The sequence below is a fragment of the Saccostrea cucullata genome, unplaced genomic scaffold (assembly GCF_032062105.1).
Source record: "Saccostrea cucullata isolate Sc308-1 unplaced genomic scaffold, CSIRO_AGI_Scuc_v1 ctg11608, whole genome shotgun sequence".
In the NCBI taxonomy this organism is placed as follows: Eukaryota; Metazoa; Mollusca; class Bivalvia; order Ostreida; family Ostreidae; genus Saccostrea; species Saccostrea cuccullata.
The window spans coordinates 1-20749 of record NW_026922851.1 but is presented as its reverse complement, the minus strand read 5'-3'; the positions used below and the strand labels follow the sequence as shown (position 1 = coordinate 20749).

Sequence of the window (20749 nt, the reverse complement as noted above, 5' to 3'; positions counted from 1 at the left end):
CACTATATATAGAATTCTGTTTACAAAAGTGTCCCACCTCCGCGTCAACTGGAGCGTTATTCGCGCCTTTAAAATAAAAGAGTTCCTATCTCGAAACTGGCGTATTTATTTCTCAAATTTGATAAATCTGTAGGCACATTTCATTTACTAGATCTTGACCTTAAATCATGAAATTAAATTATTTTCTGGATGACACATGTGAGTTATGGCTGTTGAAACATATGGGGATAGTATGGAAACAGTATTCAAGGTGAAAAAGTCAATAAACAATTTTACAAAATAGGCTCAGAACAAACACGGACCTCCAAAATATTATAAATAGGATCAGGTGAGAAACGAAAGGAATCAGAAAAGCGAGCCTAATATGCGTGAAGAAAATGCATGAAGAGCTGGTGAACATTATACTGACCATTAATTAAACCTATAAATAGTTTCAGTACTGATCTCCCTAGTTCATCGCATTTTTTCTAAAACAATTACCTTTTATAAAAGAGCACACACTTTCATTTCAATAAAACAGTTAAGCTTTATGTAAAAACAATCATGATGATATTTGAACATTGCTTTCATTTTTAATATGTCACGTTTCCGATAATAGTGACATACTCTGCCACTGATTCTTTAATAAATAAACATTGAGTGATAGACTAAAAAGTTCTACATTTACGCGCTATTTATTTGAAACATCTAGCAATAAGTGTGTGAAATACATTGAAAAAGCACTGGACATAAGCTTAGTTACTTGTAAATAACATGTCTTCTCAGCTCTCTGTCTGCATATCCGCGTCTATGCGCACATGGGCGTCTAAATTACGAGTCCAACCTGTGAATACACTGTAGATTCTTTATATTGTATTTCGTGGCCACGAATTGTATTTCATACCCACAAATTTTTATTCGTGGCCACGAATTTTATTTCGTTCCCATGAATTTTAATTTCTAGACAACGAATTTTATTTCATTCCCTCGAATGTTTAATTTGTGGCTAGGAATTAATAAAAAAAATCTCATATTCTCATACTAGGATATTTTACTTGAAAAGGACGTTAATGGTAATCTAGCAACCAAGCTATATGATTAAGGTGATGACTTTAACTTTTCTATCGTCAACTTTCCTTACTTATGCAGCAATTTACCTTCATCACCTGAATAGGGAGTGCATATATCTCAGTTGATTCGATTTGCAAGAGCTTGCCCTACGTATGAACAATTTCAAGAATATCAGTAGTCTTGTTTGAAATGAAAAGATAAAGCTGAAAACATTTATTTAGAAAAAGGAGTCATTCTTTGAAGAAAGAAATTTGCTTTGTCTCCATTTCCATTATATTTACGAATAATATATGCACTTGAACAATGATCCTTTAACTCATATTTGTCCTCTTTAAAACACTACCTTTGTACAGTTATGACATACTTGCAAAATGGTAATAAAATTATTTTCAACAAAAATAAAAATGATATGGATTCTTTTGATAAGAGACAAAAAAAAAACAAGAAAAAAGTACTTTAAGGTAAGTCACTCCTCAGCTTTTTACACAAGTTCACGCAGAAGCTTTTACTTCAAAACTACTTATCAATATTCAATTTTTATGACATATTTATATTCAACAATGTTAATTTTTTAACATTCAATGGAAAAACTGCTCAAAAATCAACAAACAGGCAAGATTTATGAGGGACTATTTCTTTTGGTGGAAGGATATTTAGCAGAAGATTCTGCAAATCTGCACATTTATAAAATTCATTGTAAAGGAAATTTAGCCTCACATACTTTTACTTGGAGAATATTTTCCGTTTTGATATCGCTAAAAATATTTAATATATGTCTTCATTTTTTTTTTAGACTAAGTTTTACACCTTCCCTCAACAAACTTTCCCAAAAAATGAAAATATATGAAAGAAGTCAATGTCAAATTTACAGCATTTTTAGCCTAAAATTCACATATTTTGACAAATATTTCAAAATTAACATCACTGACCCCACCTTTTTCTTTCTTTATTTTAAACTACTCGATACTTGTGACTGATCAGCACTCAAGTCGTAAAAAGTTTGATAAAAGAATTGTCTATTAAGTTTTTTAATGCCCCAAATTATGTTATTTTTTAGTGCAAAAAGGTCAAACAATAATTTACGCACATTAATTTGCAAGATGTTTTTAATGTTAAATATTATTCAAACTATTTTACAAAAAATAAGATTATATTTATTGCCTTGATAACATCCAATCAAATATAAAAAGGGTTAAAGTAATTAACCAAAGAGATGAAATTTAAGTGCAAAAAGGTCAAGTTAAATGTACCATAGATCAGTAGTATGCACACTGACCCCTATTTTCTTTGCAATTTTGAGTTACACTTTATGAGTACTTATCAAAAATATACTTCTCAAAAAATCCTTGATATAAAAAACTTGAGGAGTGACTTACCTTAAAGTACAGAAATTCAAGATAAGTCCTTTATCTGCACTTGAAGTATATTGAACGAATAACTGAATTATTATATAAGTCATTGTATTCATTGTGAAGCCTCTCTTGTAATGAGTTATCTTGTAGAAAGAAATATCTGGTGATTATACATTCTACAAGTAATCTGTATCCTTGTTAGACACAAAGTTAACAATCACTAATTGATCAAACATTTCAAACTGTAAATAATGACTTATCATTAGCTTAGGAGTATGAGCTTTGTTCATAAACTTTCTGTATTAGATTATGAACTTTGAGATAAAAAGAAAATGGTTGTATCTCTTTTGTATATTTCAACATCACCTGTTAAGAAAAGTCCATTAAAAATTATATATATTAAAAACCCTCAAAGGAACTAAAGGACAAGAAAAGATTAATATTTTAGGAAATCGTCTTTCTTATTGTATATTTTTGAGAATCGTGGCTAACAGGGCATTGAATAGGAGATGTCAAAATTAAACAGAGGAACGCCTAGTGAAAATAGTGTTTTTTTTTTTTTTTTTAGAATTTCTATTTACGAATAGTAGATAGAAATATATTTAAACTTATATTCCTAGAAATAATGGAGGTACCCTATCTTGAAAAGCACTGAAATAGCTCCAGTATGTACAACCTTACATGATAATTTTTTTAATGTTAAGAATCACTTTTTTAAGAGTTTAGAGTTTCCTTTCTAGGAAATCGTGGTTTCATCTAAATAAGTTGATATTTCATATTAACTTAATTTTGTTGAATCAAACGTAATTCCTAAGTCAAAGAAGGTACCTTATGAACATAAGATATTTTTTCCCCTAAAATTACCTACTTCCCCATATTACCGTTCGCCAACCCTACATTCACTGTTTATTCAGAGTGACTGTTTACCGTTCTAATGGGAAAGTAGAAGGTTTCAGGGACCGCACACCTCTATAAGTCAGCTACCTTACAGGAAGGTATTGCTATCTAAAGCCTCATTACAATGTAATATTTGAAAGTATTTTTTTCTGACAAAGCTTTGTTCTCCTGAGTTTTAATTATATTTGTTGTGTGAAAGCGACTATAATTACTCACCTCAAATTTTTGACCGATATTTTTTGACCGATATTTTTCGACGTCGAGAACTGTAATCGACCACCATGAAATGATACTTTGTGATCATGAGAGATCTTCGATATTATTTTCAAGGGATCTTTATGATTCTCTAAAAATTCGAAGTATCCATAAGTTTTGAAATTGGTTTGAATTAGATTTATGAAAATGATAGATCATGAAAGAATTCAAAATTCTAGAATAAAAGAGCCTTAAGTTTATGGAAATATCAAATCATTACTTTCGTTAAAAAATTTTTCAACAGCAAAGTCATCAAAGATTTCATTAAGAGGGTTATTTACCCTTAAAAAATATCGTCTACGGCGCTCACTCCGATTTTCAGATTTTTTTTTAAATAAGAAGAATCACATCAGATTGTGTAGGCTGTACGATCTTATATTGTCAGAAAGATTAAGCCAATGAAATTACGAGAAGCAAACATTGAGACACATATATTTTGCTTGTGTAGATCTTTTGAGTTTATTGTTACTTTAAGATAGTTCGTCCATGGACAAAGAAAATTATTCTTCAAAGGCCTATCAAGCAATCATAAACCCTCAAATTAATTGGCATAATTTTTGTAAGAAAGACCAAAGGCATACAGAGGTATATAAAGTATTAAATATAATATAAAAGCATTCATCACCATTCCCGTTCATTCCGTAAATTTTGTGTCCTTATTTTTCGGTTTAGTTTTCCCTTGTATAACTGCATTTCATGCAGTCTGCGCGAGGTTGACGCACAAGTATTTTTTTTCTTTTATGAAACTTTTATTCATAGATAGCGACAACTGGTTAATTTTTTCATTGAAAATTGTCTGAGTATTAGATTAAACTTTATTATCTATATGATCAGTAATTTTCTTTATGCAGTACAGTACTTGCAACACACAATCGATGATATTTTTAGATTCAAAATCCTCAAAGCTGTTAAAATGTCAGTTTTATGTTTAACTTTGCACAGTAATGTTTTTGATTTTTGAGCCGGACAATCTGTTAATGTTTTTTTTTTAAATCATTGATGTGATGTGTAATACTGTGGTTTCATAAATATTCGTTGAGCACTAATTTTCAAGGATTTCGTTGTTGAGCAGATCCACGAATTTAAATGTTCATTGAATTAAGAAATATGTTATTTATTTATATAGGCAATACTTTTGTCCACGAAATTACGAACCCTCGAAAGCACGTGTTTTACAAAATCAACGAAAATTAATGAAACCACAGTAGTTTACATAAGAATCTGAAATCAAAGACTTAAATATCTGGATTAATTTCGTAATGTTTTTCTTGGATTTATTTTATCATTACGTGAACCAGAATTTCTGAACCTTCATAAATAAATTTGTATTTTATTTTGAACAGTTTTAACAGAAAAGCTATGTCTCAGAAAAGCTGTGTCTCACACGAGAATTACGTCGATTCCAGAACAGCAAAAACACGCTCTGCATATTAACAATTTCTAAAACGAGGTAGAGTATTGCAAAATAAGTTGGAATCATCATTCTCGTTTATAGGCTTCATTTCGTAAGTTCTACCGTTCTATTGTCGATACAATGACCTTGACAACAAAAACAACTTATCATTAATTCAACATCTGACTTAAGTTTTTTTCCTACTTATTGTGCAAACGTATCACATGTTTTTGCGTATCGAATCATCTGTGATAACTTAACTTCGTATGAACCTGTATATGGGAAGTTAGATTCTATTATTGACAAAAGTGAAGGAGAAATTTCAAGAGTACAGTGCAACAATTTATTCGAGAACTGGTGTAAATCAGATGTGGATACTTAAAAATTCCAAGGAAGTTTTGAAACACAAGCTTTTAAACGTACGACTTCTCTACTTTACACAAAATCATTCTCTATGCTTAATTAATGTCCAGGTTTTCTGAAATCATAAAAATCGGGAAGGGGGGGGGGATAGAAAAACGAATTTTACTACCTCGTCATCAATGCACAAATTATTTTGTCTAAAAAGATTCTGATTGCAAACAAAAGTACTCTTAATTAACATCAAAAAGATTTGTCTGATTGACAATATCTATGTGGTGTTTGGAGACCAGGTTCTACAATAATAAATGTCTACCAGACAATAACGAGATCCTAGAAAAAAGGTGCCTTTTTGTTTCGAATGATGTAAATTAATGCAGAAACACGTGCATTTCCCGAACATGAAGTATACGGCAGGTGTGACAGGTCAGCAGGGGATGCTTACTCCTCCATGGCACCTGATCCCACCTCTGATGTTTCAGAGGTCCGTGTTTGCTCTGCTCCTATTTTCTATTGTTTTATGGACTTTGAGATTAAATACTGTTTGTTATCTCCATATCCTTCTTTGAGCTGTAATCATGTAATGACCCATATTGTTTATGGGTTGGAATAGTGGTATCGTACACTATACTACATTCATAGTCATAGAGCCATGTTACGCATGCAAGTCTATAAAGCAAGGAATGAAATGCTAAAGAAAATGGTTCATTTTAAAAATATGATATATGTCAAGTCGCAGAATCAAAGGTACTTACCATCCATATTTTGAAACATTGAGTTAGGAGTGTACAAAACTAGAAGTTTGAATGTTTTCTCACTACCAGGTGCAAGATATATTATAATTAATTGTTTTACGTTCAGGAACGCACTTGTACAATGTAACTTGTAGAGCAGCACAATGATAATTTTAACCCTATTTTTTTATTTAACATAACTTGAGGCAGTTTACGCTTTATAAATCGCAAAGCAGTGTAGACAGCAACTGTTCTTCCAAAATGGCTTCAATTTGAGCATATTTAAAAGAAACGTCAAGCTGATTACTACGTTTTGAGGTAACTCATTTTGACATAGGCAACTTTTAAGACATACATGTACACAATTTTTTTTCCATGTGTTACAACTTAAAATTAAATTATTATTGGCTACATAATTGTGCAGTTGAAATGTACAGCGATACACATATGATGTGCATCTCTCTTACTCTCTCTCCTATAAGTTTGGAGCTGCGTTTCATAAACTCATTAGAAGAAAAACTCACTTCGTACAAATGTACACCGTTACAAATCAAAAAAACATAATAAAGCGAGTGTGACATTGCAATATGTATATATATATAGTGTATATATATAAGAAGGAAAATGTTGTAAGGTAGAATTATCAGACAAACTATCACGGTTACCTGAACAATAATTTCGTGACTTCAGGAATACGGCAATGGAAATGAATCATTCGACATTAGATACAAAAATTAACGTGACTCATGAGGATCCTTTTGGAGAAAGCGGACGTTATATCTATCCTACTTTTGGCGTTATACTGTGTATTTCAATTCTTACCAACTTTGCAGCAAGCATCATTTTGGTCAAAGACAAATATCTCCGAAAGCGCAGTCAGCATTTGGTGTTTCTCATCATCTCGTGCAGTGAAATACTTTTTGACTTTTTGTATCTTTTTCTAATAACATACACACAATACGGTGAGTACGCTTGTATGATGATTTTTCTTCTGTTCATCACTTGTAGACATAACATTTTCCTCCATCTCATTTACATATGCCTTGAGCGCTATTGCGCTTTAAAGACTAGCTGGAACCGAGCCTTTATTTTGATGACTGGGGTGAGAGCGCGACTGGTTTTTCTTGGATTTTCTGTGTTGATTTCTACTCTTATTTTTTTACCATTGTTCCTCTCCCATGCTCGGAAAAATACAACAGGATGTGGGGCTCTGGTATTGTTTCAAGATAAAATAAGCTTATTATTCGATATTACCAGAACATTATTTTCACTCGAGATCATTATCATGTCTATAATGTACTTGATAATTTCACACAAAATCAAAACTCGCATCACATCCCAAACATCAAATGGTGCATCCAACATTGTGAAGAATAATGTGAATATGTCAAATTCAAAATGTCACAAAATAAAAGTTAATCAAATAAACCAATGTTCGTCTAATGCCACATCTTTGACAGACCAACCAGGCGGTTCATCATCAAATCAAGGAAATGCCACATCTTTGACAGACCAACGAGGGGGTTCATCATCAAATCAAGGAAATGCCACATCTTTGACAGACCAACGAGGGGGTTCATCATCAAATCAAGGAAATGCCACATCTTTGACAGACCAACGAGGGGGTTCATCATCAAATCAAAGAAATGCCACATCTTTGACAGACCAATCAGGGGTTTCATCATCAAATCAAGGAACCTCACGATATCAAACAGGTTCTAAAGAACCTTTGGATCTCTCTGGTCGAGGAGTCATTCGTACCCGACATGGACTTAAAACTGAACCAACAAATTCTGAACGAAAACAAGTCCTTCTTTTTTCGTCTCACACTTCTGCGAGAAATCCCAACCAGACAAATGCTGGGATGGGAAGTAATTGGAAGTTAAAAGCATTCAAAATGTTACGATCTACTCTCATCGCGACAGTATTTCCTTCCCTACCAATGATAGTTGTGCAAATTCTCTCTTTCGCTAATTCTTCTATATATACTGACGAAAAACTGAGTTCTGCATTAGCTTTGTGCAACGTAATACATGCGATAATATTTTCTTTCCTTTTTATCTTAACTGTCAAGCCGGTAAAATGTTGTCAGTGTTGTTAATGTTTATCAAAAATTGTGAGAACACAATGTCATGCTAATGTATTTACTTAAATAAATTTATTGATTGGCCTAATTAATTATCCGTTTTGTTAAATTTATTTATTTCAGAAATCTTACTGTGTTATCATCTTTTGCATTTTCAAAATTTTACGAGAACACAGGGGGCGGATCTAGGTTCAGTACACCCAAAAGGAAACACGCCTCGAAATATTTCGAAAAAATCAATATAATGTAGATATTATTTTTATTAGCATGCGTTTTAATTTAATGGGAATTCTAATATTGCATGTGTATGTATGAGGTGTCTGCCCAGTTCAACCAAAACAACTTCACTTACATCACCTGTTTGTCATGTGACATGTTTAACATTAGAAAAATATTTTTCTGGTTACAAAGATCGGAAAATTGCTCACGTTGAAATTAATAGTGCTTTATTTAAGACAAATTCCATAGCCCAGAAAGTGCTGAGAGCATTTGTACAGTTTTACCGTGACGTCATGATCGATTTACCGAAGGTACATGTATGTACATGTATCTATCATGGAAGTCCTTAACCTAGATGTGTACAATTGTCACAAGTAAGGTGAATTATTTGAACTTTAGAAAATAAATATTAGTCACCATTTCATTTCTTTACTAGGAAATAAACATGTCTGCAAATCATTAATGCATTTAGAGTTAAATTCTAATAAAGGCACTACATGTAATTGAAAGCATCTAAGACCAGATGATACAAACAATTTTTTTCTTTGGAAGAAACTTAATAAATTCTTCTCCTAAGAACTGGAAAAAAATTAGACTTAGAAAACATGATTCATATTTCAATTAATTTACAAGTGCGAACAAAATACAGTTAAGGTTTCCGGATGAAAACAAATTTCAGAATATGCTGAATTGGTGCTGAGCGTGTAATATAAACTTAAGGGATATATTAAAAGTTAGGTGAATTTTATTAGAAAAAGTAAAATGGTAAAATCAGCCTATGTGATCTTGGTGTTTTTTCTATGTTTTATCCTAAACTTCACCTCTCTTGTTTTTTTTGTTTTTTTTTTTTTTTTTTTACATTTTTAGCACCGCATTGGTCAGAGAGTCTGCTGAGGATTAGCGAAGAAAAAATCGTTTACAGATATTTTCAAACAATTATTTCCTTTTTTCTTTTTCTTGACAACGGCTCACTTTTTGATTTCCTTGGGCCGAGATATTTATCTGAAAATTAATTTGAAAAAGATCCCTCACTGCTCAATGTTCATGAGATCAGGTATAGGTAAAAATAAAGTCAGTCCTTCACCGGCAAGCCTTAAGTGGTGGCGCCTTTATATGAGTGAAAATTTCTCGAAAGGGATATTTAACATTATTATACTTTCATGTTAAATACTTAAATATGATTGGTTTAGATACAGTTAACAATCCGTTCGATTACCCTGAGCCTTAGAAACACACGTGACAACGGGTAACACAACAGTTATGCCACAAGCATGGAAATTATGCGCGTACGGTTCACCATAGAATTCTACAAACGTCAGTTGCGCGTTTGAAAGAACCGGAGTTAACTTGACGTCATTAAAAGCTTGCGCTGTATATCGCTTACTTGAAAACAACAAACGACAGACGATACATGCTTGCGAGTGTAGGAAACATGCTTGCAAGCCAGAAATAACGAAACTTTATATGATAAATGACTCTAATTCGAGTATCAAACAAACATTAAGGAGATTAGTGACCCGGTGAGTGTGAAAGCTTTCTATACATAAACGTAAAGATGATCGACGGTTTTTTTTTTTTTTGCTGACGTCCTAAAGACATTCAGTATAATAAAATAAATGGTGCCTGTTTTGGAGGGTAACATTTGAAATTGACACCCCTCGGAAAGCCATTGTCAACCTCCGCTGACGCGGCGGTTGACAATGTTTTTCCTTGGGGTGTCAATTTCAAATGTTACTCTCCAAAACAGGCACCATTTATACAATGTTCAAACAAAATTTATATAAACAAAACTGTTTTAAGGTGAATATACGGTTTTCCTCATCTACACATGTCAGTTCTTCTTCCTGAATAGTCAGAATTATTCATTCGAGATTACTTCTTCAAAAATTTTTTTTAATAAGATTTAACCAATTCAGATGAACAGTTGGGGGAGAGTTAAAAAAAATCTCTATTCTGTGACAAAATGTTATTGGCAAATTAAGTAACGTCAAACAAGCGATGTCAAAATCATAAGTTGAAATTCTAGCAAAATGAAGACAACGATTAAACCCTTCAATTTACAGTATTCTTTTTCAAAAAAAAAAAAAGAAATGCAATGAAAAAAAAACAAACAAATTGAATGGGTTGTAAGCTCAAGTGAGCTTTCGAATCATCCCCGACCGGTATCCTTCTGTCTGAAAGCCGGTCTGTTAATTTCATATTGTCGACTACATACAAAAACAACTCGACCATTTAAGAAAAAAAATTAATTGGCAAAAAACAACCTAAAATAAAGGGATTTTTTTTTTTTTAGAATTATTCAGTATTGAAGGGTCAAGTCCATTTCAATGGGAAGATAATCAATAAGGTGGAACATTTAATTCAAAGAGGTATTTGGGTCATTAGAATTATTCCTCAAGAGTCGTAATTCAGAAAATGTAAAAACTTATGAGGAAAAAATTGAAAAATTTTAATTTTTCTAATTGAATTTCTGATTATATCATAGCATACTGAGTTTTTTCGAAATCTATGCAAAATTGAAAATCTTTGTTTCATGTGTGTGTTAGATTATCGCCATGGTGGTCCTACCAGTGAGACTAGAGATATCAATGTTAAAAATTTAAACTCTATTTTTCTAAACCATTTAATGCTGAACAATGTCAGATGTTCAATCACCCAAAAATGGTTTTGCAATACTTAGATTATATATCATTTTAAAGGCACAGACAGAGAAGTTATTTCACAGTTAAAAAAAATAGGTATTTAGAAATACAAATATTTAATAAGTTGCATTCACAGTGCAGGTTATTTTATTCCACGCATTCTATTTATAATCACTTTTCAGTTCCTTTTCTTCTATCCAATGTATGTAAGTACCTACGTTTTAAATAATTTAGAAATGATTCAAGTTTGATATATCATCAGGAAATGGAGTGATGTGGTTACATGATCAAAATCTGTAAATCCCGAGGGTTGCATAGAAAAGTCAATCATGCATTTATCTTCTTCATTTTTTTACAATTCCCTAACAAAAAAAATACTATAGTTAACTATAGTTAACTATAGTAAATCAAAGTGTCAAAGTTTTCGTCAAAGTTTTTCAAAGTGTCAAAGTTTTTGCCAAAGTTTTTCAAAGTGTCAAAGTTTTTCAAAGTGTCAAAGTTTTCGCCAAAGTTTTTCAAAGTGTCAAAGTTTTCGTCAAAGTTTTTCAAAGTGTCAAAGTTTTCTCCAAAGTTTTTCAAAGTGTCAAAGTTTTCGTCAAAGTTTTTCAAAGTGTCAAAGTTTTCGCCATTTTTCAAAAACCAAAGTTTTCGCCAAAGTTTTTCAAAGTGTCAAAGTTTTCGTCAAAGTTTTTCAAAGTGTCAAAGTTTTTGCCAAAGTTTTTCAAAGTGTCAAAGTTTTTGTTAAAGTTTTTCAAAGTGTCAAAGTTTTCGCCAAAGTTTTTCAAATTGTCAAAGTTTTCGTCAAAGTTTTTCAAAGTTTTTGTCAAAGTTTTTCAAAGTGTCAAAGTTTTTGTCAAAGTTTTTCAAAGTGTCAAAGTTTTCGCCAAAGTTTTTTAAAGTGTCAAAGTTGGCGATTAAGTTTTTCTATGTGTTAAAGTATCCAAGTTTTCGATAAAGTTTTTTTAAATTTTCAAAGTTTTCGATAAAGGTTTTCAAAGTTTTCGATAAAGTTTTTAAAGTGTCAAAGTTTTCGATAAAGTTTTTCGAAGGGTTAAAGTATCCAAGTTTTCGACAAAGTTTTTCAGTGTTAAATTTTTTGATAAAGTTTTTCAAAGTATCCAAGTTTTTGATTAAGTTTTACAAAGTTTCAGAGACTTTGATAATGTTTTTCAAGTTTTAAAGTTTTCGATAAAGTTTCTCGAAGAATTAAAGTTTTTGATAAAGTTTTTTAAAGTGTCAAAGTTTTCAATAAACTTTTTCAAAGTTTTAAAGCATCCAAGTTTTCGATAAAGTTTTTTGAAGTATCCAAGTTTTCGATAAAGTTTTTTGAAGTATCCAAGTTTTCGATAAAGTTTTTTGAAGTATCAAAGTTTTCGTCAAAGTTTTTCAAAGTGTCAAAGTCTTCGCCAAAGTTTTTCAAAGTGTCAAAGTTTTCGCCAAAGTTTTCAATAAACTTTTTCAAAGTTTTAAAGCATCCAAGTTTTCGATTAAGTTTTTCGAAGTATCCAAGTTTTCGATTAAGTTTTTGGAAGTATCCAAGTTTTCGATAAAGTTTTTGGAAGTATCCAAGTTTTCGATTAAGTTTTTCGAAGTATCAAAGTTTTCGTCAAAGTTTTTCAAAGTGTCAAAGTTTTCGCCAAAGTTTTTCAAAGTGTCAAAGTTTTCGCCAAAGTTTTTCAAAGTGTCAAAGTTTTCGCCAAAGTTTTTCAAAGTGTCAAAGTTTTCGTCAAAGTTTTTCAAAGTGTCAAAGTTTTCGCCAAAGTTTTTCAAAGTGTCAAAGTTTTCGTCAAAGTTTTTCAAAGTGTCGAAGTTTCCGCCAAAGTTTTTCAAAGTGTCAAAGTTTTCGCCAAAGTTTTTCAAAGTGTCAAAGTTTTCGTCAAAGTTTTTCAAAGTGTTAAAGTTTTTGTCAAAGTTTTTCAAAGTGTCAAAGTTTTCGTCAAAGTTTTTCAAAGTGTCAAAGTTTTCGTCAAAGTTTTTCAAAGTGTCAAAGTTATCACTATAGTAAATCAAAGTTTTCAAAGTGTCAAAGTTATCACTATAGTTAACTTTAGTAAACTATAGTTAACTATAGTATTTTTTTGTTAGGGTTGTTTTGGTATTTGTAGGTTGGTCAGGCCATTAAGTAGTTGTGAAGCCCTGGGGGCTTTTCAGAAGATTTTGATAACATGTACGAATAAAAAATGGTCACAGTTTTCCCCACATCAATGCCTCTTATGAATATCATGAAGAAAGAGTAAATTTATATGCCTTATATTTCAAAAACCATTGCATTATTCATTTATATTTAGGATGTTCAAAAAAAAAAAAGGTTTTCTTTTTCTTTCTATAAGCAATGACCTTTTCCCCCTTCTAAGTAATATGCTTCTTTACGCTAGATGCGAGGTGATGTATATGTTAGATTTTGCAACATGGCATTGAATTATCGTTGTAATCAATTTCATTTTCTTTGTGATCGTATTGTTTTTTTTTCACTTACTGTTTAGTTAACTAACACAGGCTCTATGATAAGTCTCTGCAGAATAAGATATTAAAAAAGAGAAATTTGAAATGTCAACATGACAACAGAGGAAGTGTTTGAGCTATTCTATAATTACTTATTAAAATGGTGTTGTAAGTTTTTTTTATATCGTAATCGTAAAAATTTATACCAAAGAACATATTTAAATCCGAATCTTTTGAAGCTATTAGAATTAACAAATTTTACAAAAGTACCACCCCAAAAGATTTTTATCTTTTAAGTCAAAAACGAAGGGTCTCAATAATAGAAGGAGTATTTCGAAATACAATATCTTTTCTAGATTGAGTTTCAATGCGGGTTATTTGAATAACTGTTTGTAAGTATCTTTGTGTATGTGATCTTTAACACATTCCTTTGTATTGGAGAACACTGCACTTTTAGTTAACGAGTTCAGCTGTAAGTGTGTGAAGCTAGTCTGAAATAATAATTGCCCAACGAACAATAAATGAATTTCTTAAAGTACAAAACTATAAAAGATTTAGATTAAAAAAAAAATCTTAGAAAATACTGTACGTTTTTTTAAGAATACTTATGAAAAAAAAACGGTAAAAGATGTTTCAAGATACTGACACTAGCTGAAAACGCAATCAATTTAATTTCTACTGACTCCTATTCTTCAAATCCTGTCTGCCCCTTTTCTCTCTTTCATTAATATTATTCTCCCCTTCTTCCTTTTCAACCATCCAACTTTTCCATCTTCCATTTTTCATCATCATTATTCTATCCTGCCTCTTCCACACTCATATTCCCTCTCCTCCCTCCACCACCATTTTATTTTATCCGCCTCCCTTTTCCACAATCTTATCATCAACACCCCCTCTTCAATCAACCTATTTCCCCTCCTCCCTCTTTCAACATCCTATTCTCTCCTACTCCCTAATCCAACATGTTATTCCGCCTCCTCTCTCTTTCTTAATTCTATCCCCTTCTCCGATTGGACAATAGTTTTCCCACTCCTCCCTCCACCACCATCTTATTTTCCCCTACTCCCTCAACCACCATTTTAAATTTCCCCGCCTCCTTCTTCCACAATCCTATTCCTCTCCAATCATCTTATTGCCCCTCCTCCCTCTTTCACAATCCTATCCCCTCCTCGACAAATCCCCCCCCCTCCTTAAACTACTATCTTATCTTTCCTCCTTCATGTTTCACCATCCAATCCTCTCCTCCCTCTTTCACAATCCTACATGTATTATCCCCTTCCCCTCTTTCACCATCCTTAGTTTTCTCCCTTTCCCGATCTTCCATTATCTTATACTGCCATCTTCTCTTTTCCACCATCTTATTCTATTCAAAATATCTTCATCATGATCTTTAAGTATGCTTTGTTACAACGCGAAATTTAATAACAACGCTAAATGTTATAAACCTGGATCATAACATTTTGCGTTATTACATTTTGCGTCGAGATAAACGCAAAATGTAATAACGCGATTTTTAAATTTATTACATTTTGCGTTGAGATCAACGCAAAACGTAATAAAGTCCTTTTTCGTTGTTACATTTTGCGTTATTTTATTTTTGCACTGAAGACAACGCAAAATGTAATAAGCAATATATAATAAAACAAAATATAATTAATTTTTTGGACCGCGTTTAACAAAAAAGATCATAAAATTGATTCAATTATATTCATGTAATCATAATGGGAAACACGCTGTTAAAATATTTAGAACTAAAACAATGAGACCAACGTTAGAGCTTTTACGAACATAAATACATCTAAAAGTATCGTTTTTCTGACTCTGATTTTAGTAATATTGAATGCACTGTGCTTTAAAATTATACAGAATTAATTTCACTTTGATTGGCATATTTTTATAGTCTTTTTAAATTTCTAACCAATAACACATATTTAATTACCAAAGATTGACCATAGATTCATTAAAAGCTATTGATATGCATATTTGGCATGTATACATTGGTTAACAAATTAGAAGTGTATGTATGTGTCAAGCGAGAAGGTGCAGGGATAGGGTGGGATGTTTACTTCGTATGTTTATTATTGCATCATTGTGGACATGCAGAAACAATCCATTTTATCAAAGGATGGAAAGAGAGTGATATAATTTTGTTTTCGCTTGTCTGCAATGCTGGGGATTTGCCTGGAACAGTATGGCATCATTATTGTCAATAACCCCTTCCCGCTATAAATTTACACCAGCCCGTACAAATGAATATTTTTTTTTAGATTCATTGCATTTGTCTATATAAAAAAAAGCAAAAGCATAATGGTCAATTCCCCCCAACAACCCTGCCCACAGATGCGCGTTTCTAATTGCAACAACTATAATTTGAATACATTTATGAAATTGATTGGAAATACATGTAGCTACTAGTAATCAAATCAATATATAATAAAATTTATTAATTGTAAGAAATTGTGTATATCTAATTTTTTATTTTGTTTTATTTTCTGTTCATCAGCCACTACAACATTGAAAATTGTACTCAATGTAGCTAACGAAAAAATGTGTTATTACATTTTGCGCCCCTGCCTTTGCTTAGTCTCAACGCAAAATGTAACAGCGCAAAATGTAATAATAAAAAATCGTGTTATTACATTTTGCATTGAACGCGACGCAAAATGTTATAATCCCCAAAAGTGTGTTGTTACATTTTGCCTTATTACATTCTGCGTTTATTTCAACGCAAAATGTTATAACACAAAATGTAATAATCCAGGTTTATTAAATTTCGCGTTGTTATTACATTTCGCGTTGTTACTATGCTTTATTCAAATTTGATTCAATAAACTCACTTTTCATGTCGTAAAAAAGTGTAGAAAAAATAACAGTAACAACATTTTTTACCTTTAAGTGCATTTTTGATGAGGGCGCAAATAGAACTTTGAAGACATTGAAATTTTATATATGTTTATGTACATTACAGTCTGTGCCATATTTTACGAAAGTTCCTGATGGGATTGTTCCAGGGAGATCCATAATCATTAAAGGCGTGGTGACGGCAGATGACAGGTACATGATATTCTATCTTGTGCACATCTTATAACTAAAATGTTTAAAAGCATTAACTGAGCTAGAATAATTAAGCTCAGGTAAACAAAGGATTTTTTTTACATTATCTTGAAAAAAAGAATCGAATCATTTACAAAAACCAGGTCACTGAATATTATCTGAGGGTCAAATCTGCAAAATAGTTTAGAAAAAATTAAAAGAAAAAAAAACACAATTACATATAGACAATGATAAATCCATGAAATACAAATCTTCTCTGTAGATTTGCGATCAACCTCAAATGTGGGGAGGACTATGGCTTCCATTTTAACCCTCGCCCAAGCCAGGGCTGTGTTGTGATGAACCATTGTCAGGGTGGATGGGGGCCGGAAGAGAGGATTGATGGAAGCATGTTTCAGCCCGGTCAACCTTTTGAAATCTGTATACATGTACAGCCGAATGAATACACGGTACAAGTTAAACATATTGTTAAATCTGTATACATGTACAACCAAATATTTACATTTCCAAAATTTCTAATAGTTAATGTAATTTATTTCTCCTTCAATGTAAAGATCGTCGTTAGGCACGGTAAAAAAAAATTGCGCGTAGGGCGGGAAAAATATATAAAGAGAAGAAGCTTGGTCTTTTATCTGGCGTGTGGATTGGCGGAAGCGATATCATTTGAATATGATTAGGATCAATCGATTGGTTTGCGTGATAATTTTATACATAAACACCATTGGCAAATTATCACGCAAGCCAATCGTTTGGTCATATTATGAATAGAGAAATAAGACGGCCATTCTCCGTCGTAATTTTTATGCGTTTTAAGATAAACAGACACATAAGTGTAAATAAAGTAAAAAAAAGATGTTCTATAAAGTAAAAAAAATTGAAAAGGGGTTATAAATTTTCCATCCTACATGTATCTACAATTACCAGTGAAAATATTCTTTAGTTTACAGACAGATGATACAATTTTTTGTCAAAAACCTTAAAAATGACATATAAAGAATTGCATGAGTAGTAATATGAACAACTTTAACCGCATAGATGTTCATTTTTCGAATTCGAATTTTTATATTGTGGGGATTTAAAGGGGTGAAAAGTTATATTTATGATTAAGGATGATTGGAGAAAGAATAAAGTTTGAACATCAAAGTCTAAAATTTCGTAAAACTTCAGAAATTGTTGATTTATTTGCAACCAAAATATGTCCATAAATATTTACCACCCAGGCATCCATTTTGTATTTATCTTCCTTAATCCCTTGTTTTAATCTCTAAAGTTAAGTTAATCGAACACTCCCGCTGTGAATTTAAACACACAGATTCTTTTACCAGGAGAAGAATCTGGAAACATTTGTAACACATACTGTAAAATCACATGCTTTTGTGGGATCAAATTATCGTGGTGTGAGGAAAAAACTTTTGGTTAAACATAAGGATTTGATTTTGTTGATCAAAGATTAATAAGTACTTGTGTAACATTTTACATTTTGTGGTGAACATGAATTCGTGTGTATCCTCATACCCCAAAAGCAAACAAATTAACCTCCACGACATTTTGTGATTTCACAGCTATTATATATCTTTACATGTACATCATAATATGTCCATAAATATATATCACCCAGACACAACTGCCCTAAACTCTAGTATCAATCTCTATAAATGAGTTAGCTGAACACTCCCACTGTAAATTAAAACACGCAGATTGTTTATGAGATGAATGTGGGAACATAAGTGACACATACAGCTGTATATTGTCTTTTTTCAGGTTTTCATCAAACAGAATCCGGATCCTCACTTCTTCAACATCAGGTTGTTCCCTCTTGAAAAAATAGTTACACATTACGAAGATGCGATAGAGATTAATGAGATAACTTATGTTTAAGGCCGTCTTAACATTAAGGATTCCGACGACTTTAATTTTTTCTTTGACATTTTATAATTATAGTATTATTCACTTTCTGAATATATTCCTATGTGATTTTTTTTACGTGTGTGGTGTTTTTAACGTTGTATATCATAGGAATTAAAATTTTAAAAAAAATGCAGTGTCACGTTTTTTATGCGACTCGTACTGACACTTCAATAATGAATGGAGAGCAATAGCTAAATAGTTATTTGCCTCTATTCAACTGTTACACTGCCATTAATTAAAAATTTTACTTTAAAACAGATATAACAATTGGTTATTCAAACGAAACATAAGTTGATAAAATTATTTATCAATTAATCAGAAATGCTGACTTCACTACAATATATACAGTCAAACTTGTTTTAAGAGGCCACCTTTGGGAAGTCTGGAAACTGGCCACTTAAGACAGGTGGCCTCTTATTCCAGTTTGCCCTCAAAAAGACATCCGGGCAATGAATAACCAACATTAAGCATCATAGTTAAATTAATCAAATAATAAAACAGGTCAATTTAACAAAGGCTTTTTGTGTATTAATAATAATTCAAGCTCAATAAAATTTTTTTTTAAAGAATTAGAATTTTTTAAAAAAGTTTTTGTGATGTTTCTGTTACTATATATTAGTTAAATTAGAAATATATACAGTGTGTTATTATCCTTTTTTATAAAGAAAAAGAATTACACAAAAATACATTTTAGTGGTAAATAAAATAAATCATAGAAATTTAAATAAGAATATGTCAATAAAAATTCCATTTGCATAATTATGTTCAAAAATATATATGTAACCCACCCCCACCCCCCAAATAATTCATCGGCAATTAACTTACTTGCTGAATTCATTCATTAATGGTAAATTTTATTGTTTATAAAGCTTAAGGAATTTCTATGTAACATACAAAAACACACAAATAAAATTAACCAGTTGACCAGAGAGATGTATTCACAAGTTGAAAATCATTCCACAACACAGGTGTCAAAGGCAGTGGAGCGTTGTTCCCTTTCGAAAATTCTGTTGATAGTGAAATTCACGAGATAATCATGCCACATGAAGCACTTTGTTTTCACAAGAGTAGCAATTAGGGTTTCTACATGGAATCAAAATTTTTCTGTGAATTTCTTTATGTAGAGGAAAGTATCAATTGTATTTATATATTCTGTGTGATTTTTTCAATGTGTGATCTTGAAAAATAATAACAAATTCATCTAACAGTTTTTTTTTCATAAACACAAACAGAGTTCAGTGTATCCAATAGTAATTTGTTTAATTGCATTAATAGCTGGGTTAAATTGGCTATCGGGATATAATTACCCAAGCGAATGAGTTTAAAAGACGTAATAGAATCACAGCAAGTGACGAAATGGCCGCCTATTACAGTGTCCATAATGTAAAAATTTTCCGCTGGCCGCGATTAAAAAGGTGGCCGTTTATTCCAGTTAGAATATATAGTTGAAAATCGTATTTATCAATTAATCTGACCGCAAGTGGCCGTTGATTTCGGGTGGCCGCTACAATATATATATGGAAAATGAAAATCTAGTTATCACAAGTGTCCGTCAATACTGCTATCTCGTACTTCTATATTTTTTTCACAAACTGTTAAATTAAATGGTAAAATCATTATAGAGATAACTTGCAAAACAGCAATTATAACTGTATAAAATAAACTAGACTAAGTAACCCGTAAAGTATAAGTTCAGGTAGAGTATTTTATTTCGCAAGCCCTTTTACTATTTATTCCTGTAAAAACGTTCTCTTTATAAGAGAGATATCTCTTTAGCATACAGAGATATATCTTTAACTTTAAAAACTATATATATTTGATTAAGATACATATTTATAATCTAGTGAGATATCTTTTTTAACAAAGATATATTTTTTTAGTAAGAGAGATATCTCTTATACTTACAGTGTAGAGAGATAGCTTTTTAAGGAAGAGAGATACCTCTTTGAGTGAGAGAGAAATCTCAATATATAGAGCAGTATATATTTAAACACGTTTATAGAAACATCTTTCATTGTCATATTAGAGAGATAACCGTTAAGATTTTCAAAAATGAGATGTCTTTATAAACTACAGAGATATTTTTTTTATCCAGAGATACTTAAAATAAATTAAATAACTCTCCCCCTCTCACAAGACGAGCAAGACAGGAAGTAATCTCTAGATTAATTTCCTTGATATCTGGTTATGAGAAAAAAAGACTGAACATGTCATTACCAGAAAAATGTAGTATTCACTATGTCTGCAAAAAAGGCTACAAATCGCTTGTTGAAATAATAAATAAAAATAGCAACTTTGTTGATAAACATGATTAAAGGTGACAGGTTTTAAGGTAAAGTTATACACGCCATATTAAC

General features: G+C 31.5%; 1 protein-coding gene across 1 annotated transcript; it reads left to right on the top strand.

Moving 5' to 3' along the window:
- The first annotated feature begins 11118 nt into the window (after nt 1-11118).
- Nucleotides 11119-18362, top strand: LOC134262592 (galectin-5-like). The gene is made up of 4 exons (XM_062744979.1): nt 11119-11194; nt 16399-16484; nt 16747-16933; nt 18246-18362. The coding sequence occupies exons 1-4, from the start codon at nt 11189-11191 to the stop codon at nt 18360-18362; spliced, it is 396 nt and encodes a 131-aa protein (XP_062600963.1). The 5' UTR covers nt 11119-11188.
- Nucleotides 18363-20749: the final 2387 nt, after the last annotated feature.

Coding starts and splice junctions, on each gene's coding strand:
- LOC134262592 (XM_062744979.1), top strand. Junction 16,485..16,746: donor GTGGTGACGGCAGATGACAG/GTACATGATATT, acceptor TCTTCTCTGTAG/ATTTGCGATCAACCTCAAAT. Junction 16,934..18,245: donor TACAGCCGAATGAATACACG/GTACAAGTTAAA, acceptor GTCTTTTTTCAG/GTTTTCATCAAACAGAATCC.